The sequence below is a fragment of the Leptodactylus fuscus genome, chromosome 3 (assembly GCF_031893055.1).
Source record: "Leptodactylus fuscus isolate aLepFus1 chromosome 3, aLepFus1.hap2, whole genome shotgun sequence".
In the NCBI taxonomy this organism is placed as follows: Eukaryota; Metazoa; Chordata; class Amphibia; order Anura; family Leptodactylidae; genus Leptodactylus; species Leptodactylus fuscus.
In genome coordinates this window covers 64,421,099-64,444,255 of record NC_134267.1, presented here as the reverse complement: position 1 = coordinate 64,444,255, position 23,157 = coordinate 64,421,099, and the positions used below count along the sequence as shown (strand labels likewise).

At 39.2% G+C, this 23,157-nt stretch overlaps 1 protein-coding gene across 1 annotated transcript in view; it reads left to right on the top strand.

Annotated features, from left to right (window-relative positions):
• Window positions 1–23,157, top strand: part of MERTK (MER proto-oncogene, tyrosine kinase) — a 70,572-nt gene that overhangs the window by 16,027 nt on the left and 31,388 nt on the right. Inside the window, exons 6-8 of the mRNA XM_075267688.1 lie at window positions 6,046–6,161; window positions 9,868–10,048; window positions 11,284–11,432. Of these exons, the coding sequence (XP_075123789.1) occupies window positions 6,046–6,161; window positions 9,868–10,048; window positions 11,284–11,432 (446 nt within the window). The remainder of the gene's footprint in view (window positions 1–6,045; window positions 6,162–9,867; window positions 10,049–11,283; window positions 11,433–23,157) is intronic.

Genomic DNA, 23,157 nt, shown 5'->3' with positions numbered 1-23,157 from the left:
TTATAATGTCCCCTACAATGTAATGCTCCCATTAATATGACCTCCACTGTATAAGGTCCCCTTGTTATGGTCCCACATCAATGCCCACCTTAATATGGCCACCACATTATAATGTCTCCCTGAATATCCCTCCACAGTATAATTCTGTGGCCCCACACTGCATAATGTCCTCCTTCTGGTCCCCCACAATATATATTGTCCCACTCCTGCTGCCCCCACAGTATAATGCATCAAAAAACTAATACTCACTAAAAATTTGCAGCATTTGAGCACCATTTCTGCATTGGTAAAAACTGCACCAAATGTTTTTGTTGCTGGATTCATAGTAGACATGTAGCAGTTTTGTGCTGATTTCACCCTCATTACTTTACAGTGGCACAGATTTTGTGCTAAAATACATATATTTGTACCTGAGTTTCACCATAATGCTAACTGACTTCTAGCAAATCCCATCCACATATTGCAGAAAAATATGTGCACAGAAAATTAGAAAACTTTTGCAAACTTTTGGATTTGAGGTGTATTAACATAAAAAAACTGTAAACATACCCTAATGTTAAGGCCTTACAATGCAGAAAAGCTGCTTTTTTTGTTGCAGATTTTGCTGCAGTTTTTTTAAGCCAAAGCCAGCATTGGATTTAACAGAAAGGAAATGTATTAGTGCTTCTTTATATTTTCTATTCCTTTTTAAGGACCTCTTGACTTTGGCTTAAAAAACTGCAGCAAAATCTGCAACAAAAAAGCAGCTTTTCCACAACTCAGGGCCTCAGCCTATAATGTAATTATACTGGTATCATTAAACTATAAGCTGTGTGTTCTGTTACAGAGAGAGCACTTTCAGCCTGACAACATGGTGGCGCTAGATGCTGTTTTGTTCCGTACAGTGCACTTTGATGCCAGTCAAGTGGTTGACATTAGGCAGCATTCACAGTAACGCTGTGACACTGGCGTTTTTTGTGCTTATTTGTGCACGTAGCGCCGCGTAGACGCCGTTTTTGCGCCGCGCTATTTTGCGGTAGCGTTGTACGGCGCAAACGCGGCGTAAACGCGGCGTTTACGCGGCGCTACGTGCCCAAATAAGCACAAAAAACGCCAGCGTTACTCAGTGTGAATGCTGCCTAACAATGCACAAAATTTTTCTAAATATATCATAACCAACAGAATATTTAATAGGAAATAAATCTACTCATCTGTCCCCAATGCAAACTCCATTCCAGATTTACTCCATAAAATGTGAATAAAATAAGGCTTAAAATGTAAAACTAAATGTGCACAATACACTGACCGGTCCTGATGTGATTTTCACGATTCAGTCCACAAGTGAGAATTTTTTATTTTACTGTCTGTCTTAGTATCAGATTGCAGCACGTCTGTTTAGCCTGGCGCTTTCTGCATAGTGATGGTATTGTTGATGTCTCTCTGATAGATTCATTACTGTACAATTCGTTTAGACTTTCTGCTTTTTCCCTTGGTTTACCCCGTAACCTTGGAAGAAGGCCAGATTTTAATAGGCTGATTCCCTAAACTGTGCAGTGGAAAAATAAGGTTTGCCAGTGTTTATTTAATCCAGCCAGCAGTATAATAAATAGGATTGCAGGACATTAATATGTTTCTGCTTGGCAGGGAATAGCAAGTGTATACACCTGCTTACAGACCTAGCTAGTTTTCTAAGTGCATTTCACATGTCCATACAGTACAGTCCATAAAATATAGATTGATTTACTAACTGAAATGAAGAGAGAGACATATTAAAAGAATTGCAATGAAATGCAGCTAAGGCTTAGGACCCACGCAAAAAAGCACTTCGTGAAAACCCATGGCAGAAACGTATCGGTTTCGTAAATCGGAAAAATTAATTGGAAATCACTTCTCCTGCAAAGTGGGATGGGATTTTAGCGATTGTAATGACTGTATTGCTGTGACTGTAAAACACTGCTCTTTCTTCTGTGGCGTTTACACCACATGGGCCCCTGACCTTAAGGCTGAGACCTCACGTTGCAGAAACGCAGCTTTTTTTGTTACAGATTTTGCTGCAGTTTTTTGAGCCAAAGTCAGGAGTGGATTTAACAGAAAGCAAACATCTAAGATCTTCCTTTATATCTTCCATTCCTTTTCAATCCACTCCAGACTTTGGCTCAAAAAACCAGAGCAAAATCTGCAACAAAAGAAGCTGCGTTTCCGTAACGTGGGGCCTTAGCCTTAGAATAAAAATGCTGCAGGAAAAACTGCAGCGGAAACCCATTGCATTTTTTTCCACGTTTTTTTTGTGGAGTTTTTCTCTGCGGATTTTCTTCTCCCTTATTAAACCTATAGGGAAAACACGAACATTTTGGCAGGTTAATTGACACGTTGCAATTTAAAAAAAAAATGCGGGCGTTTTTGAACACGCAACTTTTGTGTAGCGTTTTGTTTTCCTGCAATATGTGGATGGGATTAACCAGAATCTCATTCACTTATGCCTTGATTGTACAGCAAAAAAGTGATAGAATCTAGTCTAAAAGCAGGGTTCGGCAGCTCTCCGAGTGTGTACTGCGGTGTGCCTCGGAGACCTGCATTAGTGGGTTTTCCCACTGTTTGGTGTTTTCCGTGCCGATTAGCTGGGCCCGGTCCTGGTTTGTTACCTGTTCCGAGATTAGCTTGGTTCGGGTTTACTGATATTGTTTGTTCTTCATGGCTTTGTGTTCCCCCTTCTCTTTTCCTTTTTGTTTGCCTCTCCCATTGATGTTTGTCTAGTTCCCCGATGTTCGTCCTGTTCCTCCTTCTTTTCTTACCCTTTCTTTGTCCTTTTTCTCCTCCCTTCCTCCATTCCCCCTTGCTCCGCTGCCGTCCTTGGACCCCGCATCCTTTGCTCGCTTTCACGACCATGGTCTCAGCTCTCCGGTGCAGTGTCCTTTGCTCTATTACTATGGGATGTGTGATTCCTTGTAGCTTCTATTCTAGACCCACATTTTAGGGAATCCTCAATCTCAATGGGCACTGACTGCTACACTTTCTCTTATAACAAACAACACTTAGCATAAAACATAACTTTTAATGTCAAATATGGTCAGCTAAAATCTTTCAACGGTATAGCTAGGGCTAAAATTAGAATACATAACTCAATAAGAAAAGTAGGGAACACTATAGAGATATAGCTTTTTTGCAATGTTCCTAGATACTGCAGGGTAGTTCAGCTTAGGGGAGTGATAATCACAACTTAACAGGTGACGGTTAGCACTAAATAGGTGCCTAGATGATGATAATCTCACTGATACTGTAGCTGATAACAATGTTGTATAGAGTAAATACCTTCTTCCCCCCTACTGTTTTGATGCTGTTCACACTGCCCTAAAGCGTCCACTCAATAGCAAAGTTAACCTGACACCTAAACATATAACTAGTGTCCCTGTCCACTTGATAAATGTCACTGAGATAGTGTCACTGAGATAGTGTCACTGAGTACTGGCTCCCACTATCAGGGAACCGGGAAATGCGGTTTTTACTGCAACATCTTCTTTATTATTTTTCCTTATCCTCTCCTGATGAGAATATGTAATCGAAACGCGTAGAGAGATTAATTATTTACAGCATATCTACTGTGAACCCTATAGAATGGCATATTTATCAAGTGGACAGGGACACTAGTTATATGTTTAGGTGTCAGGTTAACTTTGCTATTGAGTGGACGCTTTAGGGCAGTGTGAACAGCATCAAAACAGTAGGGGGGAAGAAGGTATTTACTCTATACAACATTGTTATCAGCTACAGTATCAGTGAGATTATCATCATCTAGGCACCTATTTAGTGCTAACCGTCACCTGTTAAGTTGTGATTATCACTCCCCTAAGCTGAACTACCCTGCAGTATCTAGGAACATTGCAAAAAAGCTATATCTCTATAGTGTTCCCTACTTTTCTTATTGAGTTATGTATTCTAATTTTAGCCCTAGCTATACCATTGAAAGATTTTAGCTGACCATATTTGACATTAAAAGTTATGTTTTATGCTAAGTGTTGTTTGCCACATTTTAGGGAAGGCTCGGCCCTCATCCTATCGTTCTCTAGATCTCTTGCTTCGTATCTTGGCTGCTGCCCTGACTTTTCGTTCTGGGGGTCCGGTATGTGGCTTCTTCGCCCTTCCACCTGATAGTGTAGTGTGGCCTTCTTGGATGCTTTGGGTTGTTCACTGTTTCTCCTGTCGCATTTCTTCATTCCCATCCCGAGTTCTCCTAGTTATCTGCGCGAGAGATCTGTATAGACTCTAGTATCCCATGGTTTCTCTTTTAGGGTACCCTCTGCTGTTGCGGCCTGGTTGGAACCTTGATGCCAGTTGGTTGCTTGGTCGGTGCTCGGAGCTGCCCCTCAATCCCTTCTTTCCCTTTTCTCCTTTATCTCTTTTTCCTTTCTCCCCTTCTCCTAATCCGGTTTTTATCCCTGTTTCTGCCTGCCATGTCTACCCTTGTGGGCTACCTTTTGTGTGTTAGGTTTTTGTTGTCCATATGGCCGTGTTTATTTGTATGTTTTGCTGTTTAGGGCTGCTGTGCCTTAGCTATGTTGTTTACCTGTTTTGTTTCACCTCCTCTATGTCGATTTAAAAATAAAGACTTTATAAAAAAAAAAAAAAAGAATCTAGTCTAAAAGCAATAATGAAATTATATAAAAATATGTAAGGCTACTAAGGCCCTATGTAGCGAAATGCAAATGTTTACTCAACGTGGGACATCAGCCTCATAGACCGTGTTTGTAGGTGCTGTTTACCTCCCATTTTCTCTGTTCTTGCTGTTTGGCTAACCTGTGACAGAGCTGTCATTTACAGTTTAGCTATAGAGCCTAAACTGAAATTAGGGAGGTGATTAAAAGTGGAAAAACATAGATATAATGTAGCATGCCTATTTTTTTGAACAGCATTTTAGGTTGTATATAGGTAGGTTTTTCTGTCCACTATTGTTTATTGCTATATCCAAAGAATTTGCCATAAAAGCCCAAAAGATGAGGATCCCATCTCTGGGACCTACAGCTGTCTCAAGAATGGAGGTCCCCTAACCCATGTCTCACATCTGCATGTCTCTCCATTCAGTTTTACAAAAGTTCCAAAAAGAGCTGAGGCTGCCTGTAAATGTCTTTTGTCAACCGTATAGACAAATATCAGGTGAATTTCTAACTTATATAAAAAGTTGAGTAAGTTTGTAAAAACAGTAAATTTCCTTGTTTATCTCTACCAGTTCTGAGTTGTGTAGTATTGTAGCTTGTATTATAGTCTATTACAATCTATTCTAGCCTATTTATAATGACATAGCTGCCTTAATAATCTGCTGTTTGTTATATATCCAGACACATTAGCTCAATTTCTTCACTTCCTATATATCATGGTTAGTTATTGAGTTTTTCCCAGAGGTTACTATTTGGTGCCTGTTGTTAATGTGGCAATTTCCCAGAATGCACATTACCAGATCAAAATTGTGTATGTAAATCAGGCTAGCAAAGAATACTAAAAGATGTCTGCACAATTGTGAATACAGCTCTGAACTATCATTCAGAATTAGTATAGGGCAAGCAATAAAATGACATATTTCTCAAATGACTCCACTGCTGCATCAGCTATACATGATATACGTGATATAATGCAACAATTCTCAATCTGTTACATAGTTAGTACAGTTGTAAAAGACAGTAGTCTATCAAGTTCAACCAGGGTATGAGGAAGGACTTAAGACACAGGCTGATGCCCTTCATGTAGATATAAGGCAGTACATTGTACTTTAAAAGCAATGCTTATAACATTGAATGGGTTTTCTAGGAATTTTATCTTATGGCCATAAATATGTGATTGGTGGGTTGTAGACAGCTGGTTCCAATGCAGATCAGCTCTTCAGGGCTGTATCTGATGTCTGTACTATACAGTGCTTAGAGCCAGATGCACATAGTAGACTGTATACTGGCGGGTGCTATTACTGCTGCCATTCATGAAGCACATAAAATGTACTACTCACTAGAGTACCATTGTACCATAGTATTCCTTCTCTAACCACTGACAAGAATGTAATTGTTTCCATGTGATTTCTTATAGGGATTCCTTCTCCTCCTTTTGATTTAAAGGCCTTGAGATGTTCATCGAGTATCATCAGGCTTTCCTGGACCTCTGGTTTTGATGGGTATTCTCCCATCAGCCTCTGCAGCATACAGGTAAATCATTGCAAACAGCAGAAAAGTACAAGATTTGTCATGAACTCTGACTGTTATGTCTTAGGAGACCATTTTTAGATTTATCTAAGTCACTGAAGCACGATTCTGGTACCACTTTGAGCACAGATGGGGGGTGTAAGATTGTGTCACAACAGATTTTAATGCAGGGACAGGGTCCTTATCACGATCTCCTTCGCAATGTCCCCTAATTGAACATATAGCAGGGAATTATATGACAGATCCTTAAGTGTCCTTCAAAGTTATAAATGAATAAGTGATTCTGATCATCTTTGTTAAAAGGGTTGTACCAAGTTTTAAACAGGATAGGTGATCAGTATCTGATCAGTAGGGATCTAGCTATTGGAAAGCCCACCAACAATAAGAATGGGGACATCATCAGTAGATAAAGAATAAAGCACGGTCTAGCTGCAACCACTGAAACTGCCGGGCCTATTAAAGGGGAGTTAAAGGGGCTGTCCCATTACAGACACTTATTCCCTTTCCAGAGGATAAGGACGGATTGTGATCGCCACTCCATTCACAAGGAGGGTATAGTGGGGCTTTCAGTCTCCCATTCTCCAAATTACAGGGTGATCCAGTGGTCAGACCTTATCAATATGACAATATTCACTGTCCTGTGGAGTAGGAATACATGTAATGCCACAACCCCTTTAACTTTTTTTTTCCAGTTTAGGGGCTTATTTCTTTCTGACTTGGTTGGACAACCCCTGTAATAATTTTTCTACCTTCCAGACTTCCTTTAGAATTTCTTTCTTCTAGATATACTGGATCCTTGTCATGGGAGTGTGACCTTCTCAGAACAGGTGCTAGAAGAAACTATAATGTATTTAGGCAGCTTCCTATTAGTCAGAAAAAAATAACACATTAAGAGGAAATTAGTAACTATTATAGGGCGCGTAATGAGTAGAAAATAAAGTGATTCACCTATGAAGACTGTTCACTCAGATTCATATACTTGGATAGATTGGGTGCACAAATTTAAGGTGGAATTTGATAGATTTGGTCTGATTTAAGATTCCTTATGGGTTAATTTTTGATTCCTAAAGTGAAAATGAAATTTCACCATAGTTTTCACTTGCTTTATTGTAGTTCAGGAAACTGCATAAATGAAGTAGTTTCCTGTATTCCCTGCTGGTAACAGGATGGGTGTTCTCTGTTTTGTGTGATTATGGTGTCACATTATGTATTCTCAGAGCTGGGACACATCAAGTCAGTCCTGATATCAGAATTATTCTCCATATTATGCATAGTCACAGTTTAATAAGATGGATAGCGAGGATTGTAATATTTGTCCAAACATAACCAATAATAGCAATAAATGCTGTCCATTAAAGGGTAAAGCAATTGCAGTGAAGAGAATAGAGATCTGACCTGTGACTGTCATTGCTACAACTTTACAATAAATGATGCAGTCTTTGTTACTTATATTAAAATGCTGATATGGCAAAATACGCAGCAAAACAATGTGCAAAACATTCATATTCCACAATTTTACCACTGTCGTGGCCTCTATGAATATTAGTGTTGCTTTATGCCACACTGTGTGGATACACCATGAATCCTGATTATTTTCAGAATTTACCATTATGTAATCTTATGATGTTTTTATCTGAACAATAGTCAACTCAGAACAAAATGATATTGTTACTTAAAGAGGCGCTTCATTATGTCCAATGCTTTACTAAAAATATTGTTTGGATTATACTGCAGGTCATGACATTTTGTTCTATTTTCCAACAATGGAAAGTTAAAAATACCAAGGAAAAAATTAGACAAAGTAATAAATCCAAGAGGCATGCATCCAAGTGTAGTCTAAATAGCGGTAGAAGCTCCATATTAGTGCATTGTGCTTTTAAACTAAAGGATTAAAACATGCAATAAAGTATACTTATGATACTTATACTTCAATATTAACTTAATATCATATCATTCTGACCTGTATGTATATGTACGTTAATTTTCATGATATTTTTTTTGTAACTAAATTGATTTGTAACCAATGTTGGGGGCTTGATACAAATGAATAGTTCACAAATATTTAAAAGCACTGATGCCCAATATTAAAACATAACATTTATTTATTCCTATATAAAATATACCTTGATCCCTTATAAAATATCCTTGTGTAAGGACAACAGATAGTCAAGCTTTCAGACTATCAGACTTGGCTATCATAGTCATCATTGGTAGTCATGCTAGTTAGCACTGTCTAGCTAAGTTAGTCTAGTCTCACCACTGTGGGCAGGCATAGCACTTGGATACTTTAGTGTTTTTGAAAATCCCCTGATGATTGGCGCAATACGGTGCCAGGAAACGCGTAGGGATATATACTATATTATACCAGGCAACTGTAAGGGACAGCTGTGGACTGCCCTTGTCAGGGCGGGAGTTACGGGGAATTGAGGGTCATTGTGAGACTATATATAGGGAGGATTCCTGAATTAACCCTTTGTCCACAGTACTCCTGCCGGCGACTAGACCTGGTAAGACCGTTTCTATTTATTACATCTGATAGACGGTCGGGCTTTGCTACATGGTAAGGAAAGAATAATACTCATGTGCTGAGTCTGAAAGCTTGACTATCTGTTGTCCTTACACAAGGATATTTTATAAGGGATCAAGGTATATTTTATATAGGAATAAATAAATGTTATGTTTTAATATTGGGCATCAGTGCTTTTGCTTATGTAATAATATCTGGTGTAATTGTGTGTGTCCTTCAGACACTTGGATTGGCACACCATAGCTCCAATTGCTGTATGATTCACAAATATTTAATTACAATGATTTCAAGGTACGGTTATCATTCCATAACAAGTGCATATTGTAAGCAAGGGAGCACTGTATATCATGAATGTTCTGTTGTATTGCTATTGTATTGTTAATCTGTGAGGTGCTAGTAGGTTGTCTCTGGCATGTGGAGCCATGCGAACAGCAGGGCATCCGACATTTCTTGGAGGGTGCATGGGGAAGGATACACAGTGCAAAAACAACAATCAAGATGGTCTTACAGATGCTCAGCTAGGTTCAAGTCTGAGGAATTAGTGGGCTTGAGAGGTGCTTGGAATCCTTGTTCATACTCTTCAAAACAGTGTTAGACAGTTCTAGTCATGTGACATGTCACACTGTCTGGCTGGAAGATGGCATCTGCCTATCAAAGACAAACAGCATGTATGGGTATACGTGATCTGCAAGGATAGATTCAGAGTGCTTTCAACATGGGTGAATGGACCAAGAGAATTCCATGACACTGCCACCACCAACTTGTGGTCTTTCAGCAATGGCCGCAGGGTGTTTGTTCTCTGTTTCTATCGTGACATGCCAACATCAAGCAGAAAATGTGACTTGTCAGAGAAGACAACCCTTTGTCAATCAGAGGTGGTCCATATCCAATATGGTCAGGCAAATTGAAGCTTTTTTCTCTGAAGAATATTTGTTAACATAAGTGCAGTGACCATCAGTTTGCTTTGGAGCCCCATATGGAGTATGCTGAACCATTGTTTAGACACTTGTCTATATACCCCTGGAGCAGTTTTACACTTAGCTGCTTCTTTGTAGCATAGGGGTCTTCCCTCGCACACTTTCACAGCCAATGTTCACCTCTCATATCAATAACTATAGCTTGTGTGATAATGAAATGTTGCGCTAAGTAAAAAACGTAATGTAAAACATTGTATCGTTACAGGTGAAAGAAGTAACAAAGAATGCCAGCTCTGGAGTACACTATAATACATCCGTACCTCCTTACACATATACTGTTAGTCATCTCAATCCATTTACCCTACACAACATCAGTGTTTCCTGCATGAATGAAGTAGGCTGGTCCTTGCCAAGTTCCTGGATTGTGGCTAAAACAACAGAAGGAGGTGAGTGCAGTTATTCTTGTTTTATTGTCATGATATAAACAGAAGTTCTACTTGTATCTAGATTATGTCTAGAAATCAGAGTGTTCCTTAATGAAAAAGGGAACATACCTTAAAATGCACCAGAATTTTGTCAAAATATTTTTGTCAAAATTGGCGTTAAAGGGCCAGTAGAGATTGTTCCTCCCCCATTCAATTGTCATCTGCCTGTATAATTAGGCCAATGTAAATGAGTGCTGATAATCGTGTTTTTCATTGATCAGCACTTTGGACAGCTTTAGATCTTCTAATACTTAAGAGAGGCATGGGATATAGTACAAGTAATATTGAAAGTATTAAATAGATTTACAATGGAATAACAACCTAACGGCTGAAAAAAAAAATGAAAACAATTTTGAAAGACAAAATTTTGTTAGATTGTAAACACACATGACATTGTGTGGCTCTAAAAAAATGAGAAAAGAGATGCAATTTCAATGAATCATTATAGATGGAAAATAAGGTGAAATTGGGAAACTTAAAGATTCATTTTTTGTTTCATCAATACTTGCTTAGTTCAGACAAGACTTAGATGTTCAGAATGCAGTGTTAGGGAATTGCTTAGATGACAGTTCCCCAGTAGCTGCTGGAGAACCCTGGAGGAAGGGGCACAGGAGATAGTGAGCCCTAGGATGAAGCCCCCACTGTCCCTTCCTCTTGCCAGACCCTATCCTATGTAATAGGCAGCAACTTGGAGACGATCCCTTCCTATATATGTAACACGCAAAACACAGACAAGACTAACAACAACAAAGGGAGGTCAGCTAGCCAGCAAGAGAAAGCCAGCAAGCACGAGGCAATAAGAGGCACCAGTGTGAATGTGAGCCAAGACTAAATAGGGGAGGATGATCCCGCCCTGGACCTGACAGGAAGACAGGCTGTCAATCACAGGGCAAGACCAAATTTAACTACTTCGTGGACAGAGGCAAACAAAGGCAGAAGACGGGTGCGGTGCAAATTCAATTAAAGAACTAGAGCTGTGTTCACACAGTGCAACCGAAAACTCTAAGCAAGGAACTAAACTGCACACAACTCCTGCACCGCCGCATGCGAGCAGAGGGTGGCGCAGTGACCTCAACAGGCAGAAATGTTACATGCAGGCTGCTGAATTAAGCATGTTTATAGCATTTAGTGCAAGAAAAATAACATGTGTATTATCTGTTGTAATTATTAATGGAATTATTCTAATTATGTTTTAGCTCCAGTCACTACTCCTCAAAACATCACAGTTGTAATAAATGGCTCACACTCTTTGAAAGTGACATGGACGCAGCCTCCTCTAAGTGTCGCAAATGGAGCTCTGCTGGGTTATAGAGTAAAGCTTATCTGGAATGTCAGTGGAAATAAAGTAAGTAAGACTAGTCCCTAAAATATTGAATTATTCAGGATCCATTGTTGTTCCTCTTGTATCTTTCTGTTGAAGTAAAGGGAATGCATAAATGTTTAAAGGCATAAAACATCATGTAAATTAAGCTAAATAGTCACATTTGGTGGGGGGCAGCATCAGCCTAGTCTTGCTATTTCCTTGCTAGGGAGGGAGATATCAGTATTGCTCAAGAAGTGCGATTAGCAAGAGGCCGGTTATTTTCGATGGTCTCCGAGATGGAGTCACTAACAGAGACTCTGACCTGGAGTTGCTACCTGCCCACCATGACTAAATAGATTAAAGTGAAGTTCTAAATGTCTGAAATCAGAAAAAGTCATATGCAAATTGTGACTTTTGCAATAGAAAGATTAAGGAGGGGCAAATATGGGAAGGTAATAACTTGATCTTGCACATGATGGGACCAGTTTCCCTTTTAGTAAAATATTTCCGTAGTCTTATATGGTTTTGTAAAGTTTAAAAAAAAATTGTAGACCTGTCAATAATGTAATTCAAAGGATAGTCCAAAAACTGTTCGGGATGACCCCCCTGGATTCTTCATAAGCACTAGGACTGCCTTTGTGTTGGTTGACTTGACTTAACTCAACTTGCCCCCTTCCCTCCCCTTCTCCTTCTCCCCTCTCTTTCTACTTACCTCATTCTCCTCTCCTAGTCTTCCTACTTCTTCTCCTACACTCTTTTTTTTCTCTCTCTTTCCTTCTACTCTCTTTCACGTCTACTCTTGAGAGTATGTTGGTTACTCAGATGTAGTATATACGCATATGATATGGATGGTGTTAAGTATTACTTCCTCCGGTTATAACACGCAGACTATCTGAATTATGAGGTGTACATTTTTCTTGGGTGTTACCCAAACTGTTGCTTATATGTACTGTATGTATCTTTTCTGGCATTCTTGTTGCTTTGCAGTGACATTCACTGTCTGTTTTGTTCTTTTAAAAATGTTTATGAAAAATCAAATAAACGTTTGAATTAATAAAAAAAAAACAACTGTTCAGGATATGTATATGGTATCAGGTAACTCCTTGTGCTTGACTGCCAAGGAGACCACAGAATGAGAAGGGGCAGAACCTTGTTTTGAGCTAATATGGTTGGCAATGGTAGCATCCAATATATATCCAGAAAGTTCAGCGTATAATGTGACGTTGTTCAGTGCACTTGGTGCTGTAGAGATTGTAAGCTTAGTAAAGTAAAGCAAAAGACTCACCTGATGATTTACAATGCATTTTATTTAGCCAAGGCAGACAACAAACAACAGGTTGGAACAAGGATCGACTAAGGCAATGGTTGTTTCGCATGGCTACACATTTCCTAAGGCCTACTTCAAGCTTCCTGGAGGTGTAAGGAAGCATAAAGCTAAACAGCCATTGCCTTTACTTGCTTACGTTCCAACACATTGATGCCTGCCATTGCTAGATATTGTGCAGTGAAAATCATCTGTTGAGTGCTGCCACTTCTTTCCTGTTGACTGTTATTCAGATACCTTGCACTGAGCACCACTTGAAATTCAGCATTCATATGTCAGATGATACTTGTAGAGTCATGCCGACTGATCTTCCACCTTGTATAAATATGCTTTATGTTTTATTCTGCTGATACAAGTGTACTGTGAATATGGCAGAGAGGATGCTAATCCAAAGACTTGCTTTATTTTATTTTACTTAAAAGCAGAACAAAGGCAGAATTTCCTTGGCTCCAGTTAAAAAAACTATTGTATCAGACCCCCCTTTGTGCCATTTATTAACACTGAGATCTTCATATGTGGTAGAGGGGATTTGGGCCCCTCTCATGAACAATAAGCTGGTGCAACTCTGACCTTCTGACAGTATAAAATGCAGCACGAACATCGTGATCTTCTTGTCCAGGCCTCTGGAAGTCATACTTGCTTATTAGTCATAATGGCCCCTTCTCTTAAGACCTATAAAGTACAGCAGCTTCATGCTCTCTAATGACCTGTATTACGCTTCAGTAGTCTACCTTATACCCAAAAAGTTATATGCAGTTACAATTGATATGGCCTAACATTTACACGTGAAGCACCTCTACCCCATACAAAATGCTGTATTTGCATTTACCAACAATGACTGTCTAAAAAGTCAGCAGGGGAAAGAAACATTGCTTTTAGTATTCTCATCTTGATGTGCTTTTATTGTAAACTTGGCTGAATCCTTTAAGTACCCAAGAGCTATTTATTTTCAATTTAGTAACATTTTTGTGGTAAATAGTTTAGAAGCGGTTTACATAATAATAGTAAAGGTTTTTCCACAATGTATTTTAGAAGTAGTTCTTGTGCTTGGAAACTACACCCCAGGCGTACTGATAGAAAGAGACTGGAAAAAAAGTTATGTTTTTATTCTCTCAAACAATTGAAAAAGTAGTCCAAAAGAAAAGAGCAGAAGAAGGTACAAAAGTCAGCAATAGAAACATTTGCAGTATGTTAGGACACTTCACTGTACACACAAGGTACAATCCCATATAGCAGCGACCACTTGTATCTGTGCTATCATATAGTCATATCAGTCAATCTGAAAATGGAGGTTGTGTGACCTTAGTCATAGACATTTATAGTCTACCGATATAGAGTAAAGTATCTTTCTAGTTTACATTGTGTCATAAACATCTTTTTATTATTAGTAGAAATGCAAAATATTTTTTTCCTTTTTTTGTGAATTGGACAGAACTGACTCAATTGTATAATGCTGGCTTCATTGGTGGACACAATCGATGTATTGTTAACAATTTGATTTTATTGTTATTTTATTACCAAGCATAAGTCTTACAGGAACCCAATTACAATTTATTGATCCCAAAGATTGGAATTGTAGATCCCCCCCCCCCCAAAAAAAAAAAAAAAAAAAAACACTACAAGAGCTACAGTAGCACCAGAGAAAGATCTACCCAACATGATCCAAAACTGGAACTAGCAATAAAAGTTGCACAGAGACATATTTAAAAGCAAAGCTTAAAATATTATGATGATAATATGAATAATAAGCCGTAAAGAAGACATAGATAAACAAGATGCATGGGTACTGTGTACTAAATCTCAGACAGGAGTACAGCTATAACACAAGGTTGTCCTTCTGACACAAACGGCAGGATATGAGAGAACTAAGTTTATCCCTTATAAACCCATTCATCTTGTGCATTGCAGGGTGCTGATGGGTTACCATAAACCCCACTGAAGACCCAATGGTCTACTGGTCTACTGAAGACCCCATGTTTGCATCTGTATATGTCAAAGCTACACAATAGCATTTTGCAATAATTTCTCTAGTAGTACAACTTTGCAGATAAAGTCTCCTCCCCAGTCCCCATAAAATAAGAATAAATGGTACTGCACAGTTGTAAAGCTCTATATCCTTCACAGCATATGATATTAAAATTGTAGCAGATTTTCTGTTTTTTATTTTTTTTGTTTTTTTTTATCATCACCCTGTTGTGAATGTAGCTTGGTAGAAGCAGTGGTGCAGGCCCAAACAGTCAAAGACGCAGACACAAAATATGCAAACGGTTTATTTAGGAAAAAAAACCCAAGAAAATAAATAAGCCTTGACTTCAGGCACAAAATGAGCAAAATAAAATACAGCCTTAACTTCAGGCAAAAACAAAATAAAAACCTGCTCGTCTGAGCCACTAGCTCAACAGTAAGGTTAACCTAACTATTACTTACTTCCAGCCACACATACAAAACAAAACCGAACTCAGGGTTACAGGACAGACCCATACACCTCCTTTCACGCCAAGGATCTGCATTGGAATGCAGAATCTGCAGCCTTTTCTGGCCTAGTAATGAGCCAAGGAGTCACACATGAAGCTGAAGCCTACTCCAGAAACCTGAGGGATATATAGTGAGTTTCCAGTACCCTGCCTGCCAGTTTCTCACAACCCCTATAAAAGATGGCCAATAAATTATATGTAAAGTCCAGAAAGCATCCGCATCACGTTTGTTTCAGTCTAAGGGGGTATACGAGCGCTCCCATTGAAGTGAATGGGAAGTGTTCGGCAGTCTGCCGTAACGCCCGCGTGTACGGCTGTGATACACGCCCGGCTTTACTCTGTGTGAATGCCCCCTAAGGGTGCACAGAAATGCCAGGCAGCAGTATTCAGATACATGTGAAAGGGAATCCAGTAAGGAGGTTTCTATATTAAGTTTTACAGACACTAGAAGTCTCCTCATCATAGCAGTGATTCAGGGCTGTCTAGTGTATCCTCTACTAGATGTTGGATTCCCTTATACATTAAATAGTATGTACCTCAAACTGGTGGTACAGTTTATTCCCCAAAAATCCAACCCTCATATGGCTACATCAATAAAAATTAAAAAAAAAAAATAGGAAAGATATGGCTCTGGAAATGGGGTGACACATGATAAATTTTCCCATCAAACATGTTTCTATAATCTAAGAATATCAAAAGTATGTATGTTTGGTATTGCTGTATTCATACCGTGCTGTGGATTTATATTAATCTATTATTTAATTGATACTGTTGTTGGTTTTATTTGCATTTCCACTGTCTCTAAAAACAAACAAAAGTTAATATTCAAAATGGTGGCATTAAAACCTACAACTTGTCTCATAAAAACCGAGCCCACATAGGGCTACATACTGTATATAGCCCTATGTATGTATAAACACTTATGCCTCTTGAAATGCAACAAAATTGCCTCTTAAAGACCAAAGTATCTTGGGGTGAAACAGAAATAGAAATAATATAGAATTATTCTACAGCTATAGATGTCACCTACATAAAAGTTAGTATAATAAAAACTTGTTCAGCTGAACACTTGCACATACATATGATGATCATGTATCCTTACTGTTCTTATTGATATCCTGCACTTTCATGTAATTGTAATGGCTCATACAGTTGCAGTAGATGTCACAACTTGTGACCAGAATAAAGCTGCTGTTTCAGCTGGTGACTAAGGGACTTCATGTGTTCTTCCGTTTAGTTCTTAGAATAGCTTGCTTAGCATTTTCATTCAGCTAAACAACAAAATGTGGTTAACCACCATCGTCACTGTTTTAGCTTTTGTTCTGGTGTTGCATTGAATTGTGGTTGTATTCCACCTTGCTCCTTATGATCTAATTTACTGTTGAAGGCTAAAGCCCCATGTAGCAAGCCGCAGCCAAAAAATGCTTTGGAAAAGACAGCGGCGGAAACTCATCGCGTTTTTTTGCTCAGTGTTTTTCACAGAAAGTCTGCAGAGTTTTCCTCCACGGACTTTCTGTCTCTATTACACCCATATGGAAGACGCTAGCGTTTCCGTAGGTATAGCTGACATGACGTGATTTACAAAAACGTGAGCGTTTTTGTTTAAATTACAGCATTTCCTCTCCGTATTTTTTTCTGCAGCGTGTGGTTTGGATTTGCCAGAATCCCATCCACTTTGCAGGTAATGTAGAACACAGTGTTTTTGCAATATGGGGCCCCAACTTAAAGCTGGTTTTCAGTGTCATTATTTTAGTACTATTCACGTCTGTGATGTGATAACTTTGTATGTAAAATCTTCGTTCATCCAGACCCCCTACATTTTTATTTCCCTATTACATAATAAAATAAATTTCATACAAGTTAAATAACTATTATGTGTTTCATCTGTGGCAGCGACTAAACGAAGTCAACATTCAAACTCTATGTCAGGGGTCCTCAAACTACGGCCTGCGGGCCACATGCGGCCCGCTGAGGATATTTGTCCAGTCCGACGCATGTGGCCCGCATGCCGTCGACTGGATCGCTCACTAATGGGGAATCCAGGATATGTACTGGGAAGCATATAATAAAGTGTGGTGGGTACATATGTACTAGGGAGCATATGATAAAGTGTGGGGGGGCGTACTGAGGAACATATAATACAGTGAGGCGTGTACTGAGGAGCATATCATAAAGAGGGGGGCCGTACTGTGGAGTATATAATACAGTGGGGTGGGGGTGTACTGAGGAGCATATAATACAGTGGGGGCGTACTGAGGAGTATATAATAAAGTGGGGTGAGGGGTGTACTGAGGAGCAAATACTACAGTGGGGGGTGTACGGAGGAGCATATAATAGTGTGTGGGGGGGCATATTGAGGAGCATATAATACAGTGTGGGTGGGTGCACTGAAGAGCAGATTATACTGTGTGGGGGGAGCGTACTAAGGAGCAGATAATACTGTGCGTGGGGGCGTATTGAGGGGCATATAATACTGTGGGGGGGTGTACTGAGCAGCATATAATACTGTGTATGTAGGGAGTACTGTGGAGCATATAATACTGTGGGGGGCCTGCTGTGGAGCGTATAATACTGTGGGGGGCGCTACTGTGGAGCAAATCTTAATTTTTTTTAAACTATATTTCGGCCCTCCAGTGGTTTGAGGGACAATGAACTGGCCCCCTGTTTGAAAAGTTTGAGGACCCCTGTTCTATGTAGATATTTTAAGGTCATATATGATCCAATATGCTTCAACTTAGATGTGATAATATTTTGCGCCACAGTGCTACATACATTAGATAAGTAGTTCTGGTTAAAGGGTATTTCTTGGTAGTTTCCATACTTGATGATCTATCCTTGGGACAGGAAATAAATATTTGACTGGTGCGTTCCGGCTCTTCTGCTCCTATTCAAGTAATAGGCACACAGTTGCTTCCTCATCCTCTATGTCGCTGTGGAGCTGTAGTTTGTAATTTTCACTCACTAGATCTACAAACACTATACATTATATACAGAATATGTGACCACTGGGTAATCTGGTGATATCATGAGGGCTAGCAGGCTGAAAATTTAGCTTTTTTGTATTTTTCTAATGAAAATCAGTAAAATAATTGCACTTATTTGCAGTGTGCAGAGTTTTGAACATACTTGGATCTGGGCAAGGTACCATATTTTTACACCCCAATGTCTAAAACCAGAGATCGGTGATGTAGAACACACAGTACAATTGGCACAGGAACTTTTGGTTATGATACATTGGTTATATTTTATAAAGAGAGATCCTGTCTAGTTACATTGTTTGTTACTTGAAATCCATGTTTATTGTAATTCCCCAGCTGTCATGTGCCCCCTTTCCTAATACAGTCTCTTATCGGTAAAACTCCACTATGGTCAGCAGAAATAATAGAGAAGTGAGGCAATATCAGCTCATTGTTGTATTACCAGAGCATGGGATGAAAATTGGGGAAATCCTACTTTGCAGAAAGAGGTTGAACTTCCAGAATAGGGGGAGAACGGAAAATGCCATCAGCATTGACCAAGCGGCTGATTAATGGTTTCACTTCACATTGCTGAGCAGGACTGTTTTATTCATTGGAAATGCAATTCATTTGTTATGTGCTGTCTTTTAGACATGCTATGTATTCCTTGTACATGCTATGTATCCTTGTCTGTGAATAAGAACATACACATGCTTCTGAAGTAGCAAGCTATCCTATAAGACATGCACATACCTCAAGATTTCAAGGTCTTTGAATCACATACTACCTCTGACCAGCTATGTAAGGAGGATTCTGAGATGTCTGATTTTCTGTTATACTGAATGAAGCTACCTTAAATTTAAAAATGAAACTGAAAATTCTGTCCCAAAAAATTATGTGTATTGCATTGTGTACTAAAGAGGTTGTCCTGGCAAAAAAAATATTTTTGAAATAGGCCAGGGGAGGTAAAAAAAAAAATAAATAAAAAATACCCAAACCATATTCACTTGTCGCTAGTGCTTCTGTTATTTCTAGTGGCTAAAATTCTGATCATGTGATTTACGGTCCATGGTCATGTGATGAGCACACAGATGCACAGCTGATTACCAGGCAGATGTCTGATTATTGTGCTGTGACTGTAATGAGCAGCACCTGTGTGCTCATCACATGACCATGGACCGTAAATCACATGACCATGGTCAGGCTTTGATTCACTAGAAGAAACAGAATGAATGACAGAAGGCAGAGATCTAGAGAACTGTGAGGAATTGATACAGGAAGTATATTGGAAAGTTGTATATCCTTTTATTGTACAAACAATAACATTTGTTTCTCAATATTGGTCTGAAAGTGGACAACCCCTTTAAGTATCTCAGTAGGTTTCACAATGGCCAAATGTGTTTGAAGAATGTATATTTACTCCTCGTCCTTGTAAGACAGTATAGATTCTATGAGTTTCACCGCAGTAATATCTCATTATAGGGTTACTACAAATTAAATAAATTAAGTCATACAGTCCTATGAAAAAGTTTGGGCACCCCTATTAATCTTAATCATTTTTAGTTCTAAATATTTTGGTGTTTGCAACAGCCATTTCAGTTTGATATATCTAATAACTGCTGGACACAGTAATATTTCAGGATTGAAATGAGGTTTATTGTACTAACAGAAAATGCGCAATATGCATTAAACCAAAATTTGACCGGTGCAAAAATATGGGCACCTCAACAGAAAAGTGACATTAATATTTAGTACATCCTCCTTTTGCAAAGATAACAGCCTCTAGTCGCTTCCTGTAGCTTTTAATCAGTTCCTGGATCCTGGATGAAGGTATTTTGGACCATTTCTTTCTACAAAACAATTCAAGTTCAGTTAAGTTTGATGGTCGCCGAACATGAACAGCCCGCTCTCAAATGATCTGAAAACAAAGATTGTTCAACATAGTTGTTCAGGGGAAGGATACAAAACGTTGTCTCAGAGATTTAACCTGTCAGTTTCCACTGTGAGGAACATAGTAAGGAAATGGAAGACCACAGGGACAGTTCTTGTTAAGCCCAGAAGTGGCAGGCCAAGAAAAATATCAGAAAGGCAGAGAAGAAGAATGGTGAGAACAGTCAAGGACAATCCACAGACCACCTCCAAAGAGCTGCATCATCATCTTGCTGCAGATGGTGTCACTGTGCATCGGTCAACTATACAGCGCACTTTGCACAAATAGAAGCTGTATGGGAGAGTGATGAGAAAGAAGCCGTTTCTGCACGTACGCCACAAATAGAGTTGCCTGAGGTATGAAAAAGCACATTTGGACAAGGCAGCTTCATTTTGGAAACAAAAATTGAGTTGTTTGGTTATAAAAAAAGGCGTTATGCATGGCGTCCAAAAAGAAACAGCATTCCAAGAAAAACACATGCTACCCACTGTAAAATTTGGTGGAGGTTCCATCATGCTTTGGGGCTGTGTGGCCAATGCCGGCATCGGGAATCTTGTTAAAGTTGAGGGTCGCATGGATTCCACTCAGTATCAGCAGATTCTTGAGAATAATGTTCAAGAATCAGTGACGAAGTTGAAGTTACGCCGGGGATGGATATTTCAGCAAGACAATGATCCAAAACACTGCTCCAAATCCTCAGGCATTCATGCAGAGGAACAATTACAATGTTCTGGAATGGCCATCCCAGTCCCCAGACCTGAATATCATTGAACATCTGTGGGATGATTTGAAGCGGGCTGTCCATGCTCGGCGACCATCTAACTTAACTGAACTTGAATTGTTTGTCCAAAATACCTTTATCCAGGATCCAGGAACTGATTAAAAGCTACAGGAAGCGACTAGAGGCTGTTATCTTTGCAAAAGGAGGACCTACTAAATATTAATGTCACTTTTCTGTTGAGGTGCCCATACTTTTGCACCGGTCAAATTTTGGTTTAATGCATATTGCACATTTTCTGTTAGTACAATAAACCTCATTTCAATCCTGAAATATTACTGTGTCCATCAGTTATTAGATATATCAAACTGAAATGGCTGTTGCAAATACCAAAATATTTAGAACTAAAAATGATTAAGATTAATAGGGGTGCCCAAACTTTTTCATAGGACTGTATATAAGAGACAATTATGTATTTTTACAATATATACCAAGGGTGGATGGGGATAGAGGGAGTTGGAGGAGAGGACTAATTTATCGTTAAAGATATCTCAGCAGGCAAAGATCAGGTAATCGGTCACTCAATGAAGTTCAGATATGAGGCACATCCAAGAACATAGGAAAAGTGGCGCTTGACTGTTGCAGAGCAGGGCACTCCATCTTAATTTTGTCTGCTACAGGATATCTATCATCGATAGGATAAGTGTCAAGCTGGTGGGTCAACTTGGTGATAGGGCAAAAAGGAGGGGGATGGTGAGGATTTGATTAGGGGATGAGGACCTGCAGACCAAGAACACCCTGGATGCCTTATATACAGCACGGTGGCTCAGTGGTTAGCACTGCAGCCTTGCAGCGCTGGAGTCCTAGGTTCAAATCCTGCCAAGGGCAACATCTACAAGGAGTTTGTATGTTCTCCCCGTGTTTGCGTGGGTTTCCTCCCACACACCAAAGACATACTGATAGGGAATGTAGATTGTGAGTCCTATATGGGACAGTGACTGACAATATCTGTAAAGCGCTGCGGAATATGATGGCGCTATATAAGTAAGCATAATAATATATAGGCAGGAAGGGACATATTTTTATCCAATGGAGATAGATAATGAGGGATCCCATGTAACAACATGTAACAACAGAGTGGGAGACGTTAACAGTGTAAGCAATTAGTGTTAAAAAGTACATAGAAAGATTGTATAATTTTTTTTCATTATATATTGAGTAAAAAAAGAATATCCCTTTAAGAGGAATTTCATGTCCACCTAGGCCCAGAACTGCAGCCCCATCCACTGTATAGCGGCGGTGGTGTTAGGTGCTCTGGTCTTATTGTTTTGGTAGGAACACAAGATGCTTTTCACTCCTTCCATCTCTATAGTTTTTGTTGCTTGAAGACAGCTGGACAAGCTGATTGGTGTCAGACCCAAACCAACCAGATATTGATTATCTATCCTGTGGTCAGCAAAGCCCTGATTTATGACCAGGCCTGTGCCTCATCATAAAACAAGTGAATACAGTCTTGATAAATCCCTCCTCTCCATTGTCCTTGCTTTCCGAGAATATGTGATGTTGAGAACTGCCCATACAATAAAGAATGTCCTGGTCTTGTTTTTTTTTTTGCCATCAAGCATTGTTTTTGCTCAGTGGCTTTCCCTCTGAAATGTCAGGCAGTCAGCAGTGTTATTCTGTATAATCCTGGGGACATTGCTTTGCTGCTGTATTAAATAATCACATTTTACTTCCTTAGATCTAAACTACAGTAAATACACAAAGATTGCAATGAAATCACTCAGAAAGTCATACTGCTATTTATACACAATGCCAAAATACAATCTGACAGTGTTTTGACATTGAATTGTCCACATGAATGATCTGGAAAGAAATTTAGTGAAAAACTAAAGCAAAGGAATCATATTTTGTACAGATTTTTAATAACCCTTTATTGGGTTTGGAGTCAGTTGACCCATATACAGTGTTGGTCAAAAGTATTGGCACCCCTGAAATTCTGTCAGATAATACTCAGTTTCTTCCAGAAAATGATTGCAAGCACAAACTCTTTGGTATTAATATCTTCATTTATTTTGCTTGCAATGAAAAAACACAAAAGAGAATGAAAAAAAAAAAGTCAAATCATTGATTATTTTACACAAAACTCCAAAAATGGGCCAGACAAAAGTATTGGCACCCTCAGCCTAATACTTGGTAGCACAACCTTCAGACAAAATAACTGCGCACAACCGCTTCCGGTTACCATCAATGAGTTTCTTACAATGCTCTGCTGGAATTTTAGACCATTCTTCTTTGGCAAACTGCTCCAGGTCCCTGAGATTTGAAGGAGGCCTTCTCCAAACTGCCATTTTGAGATCTCTC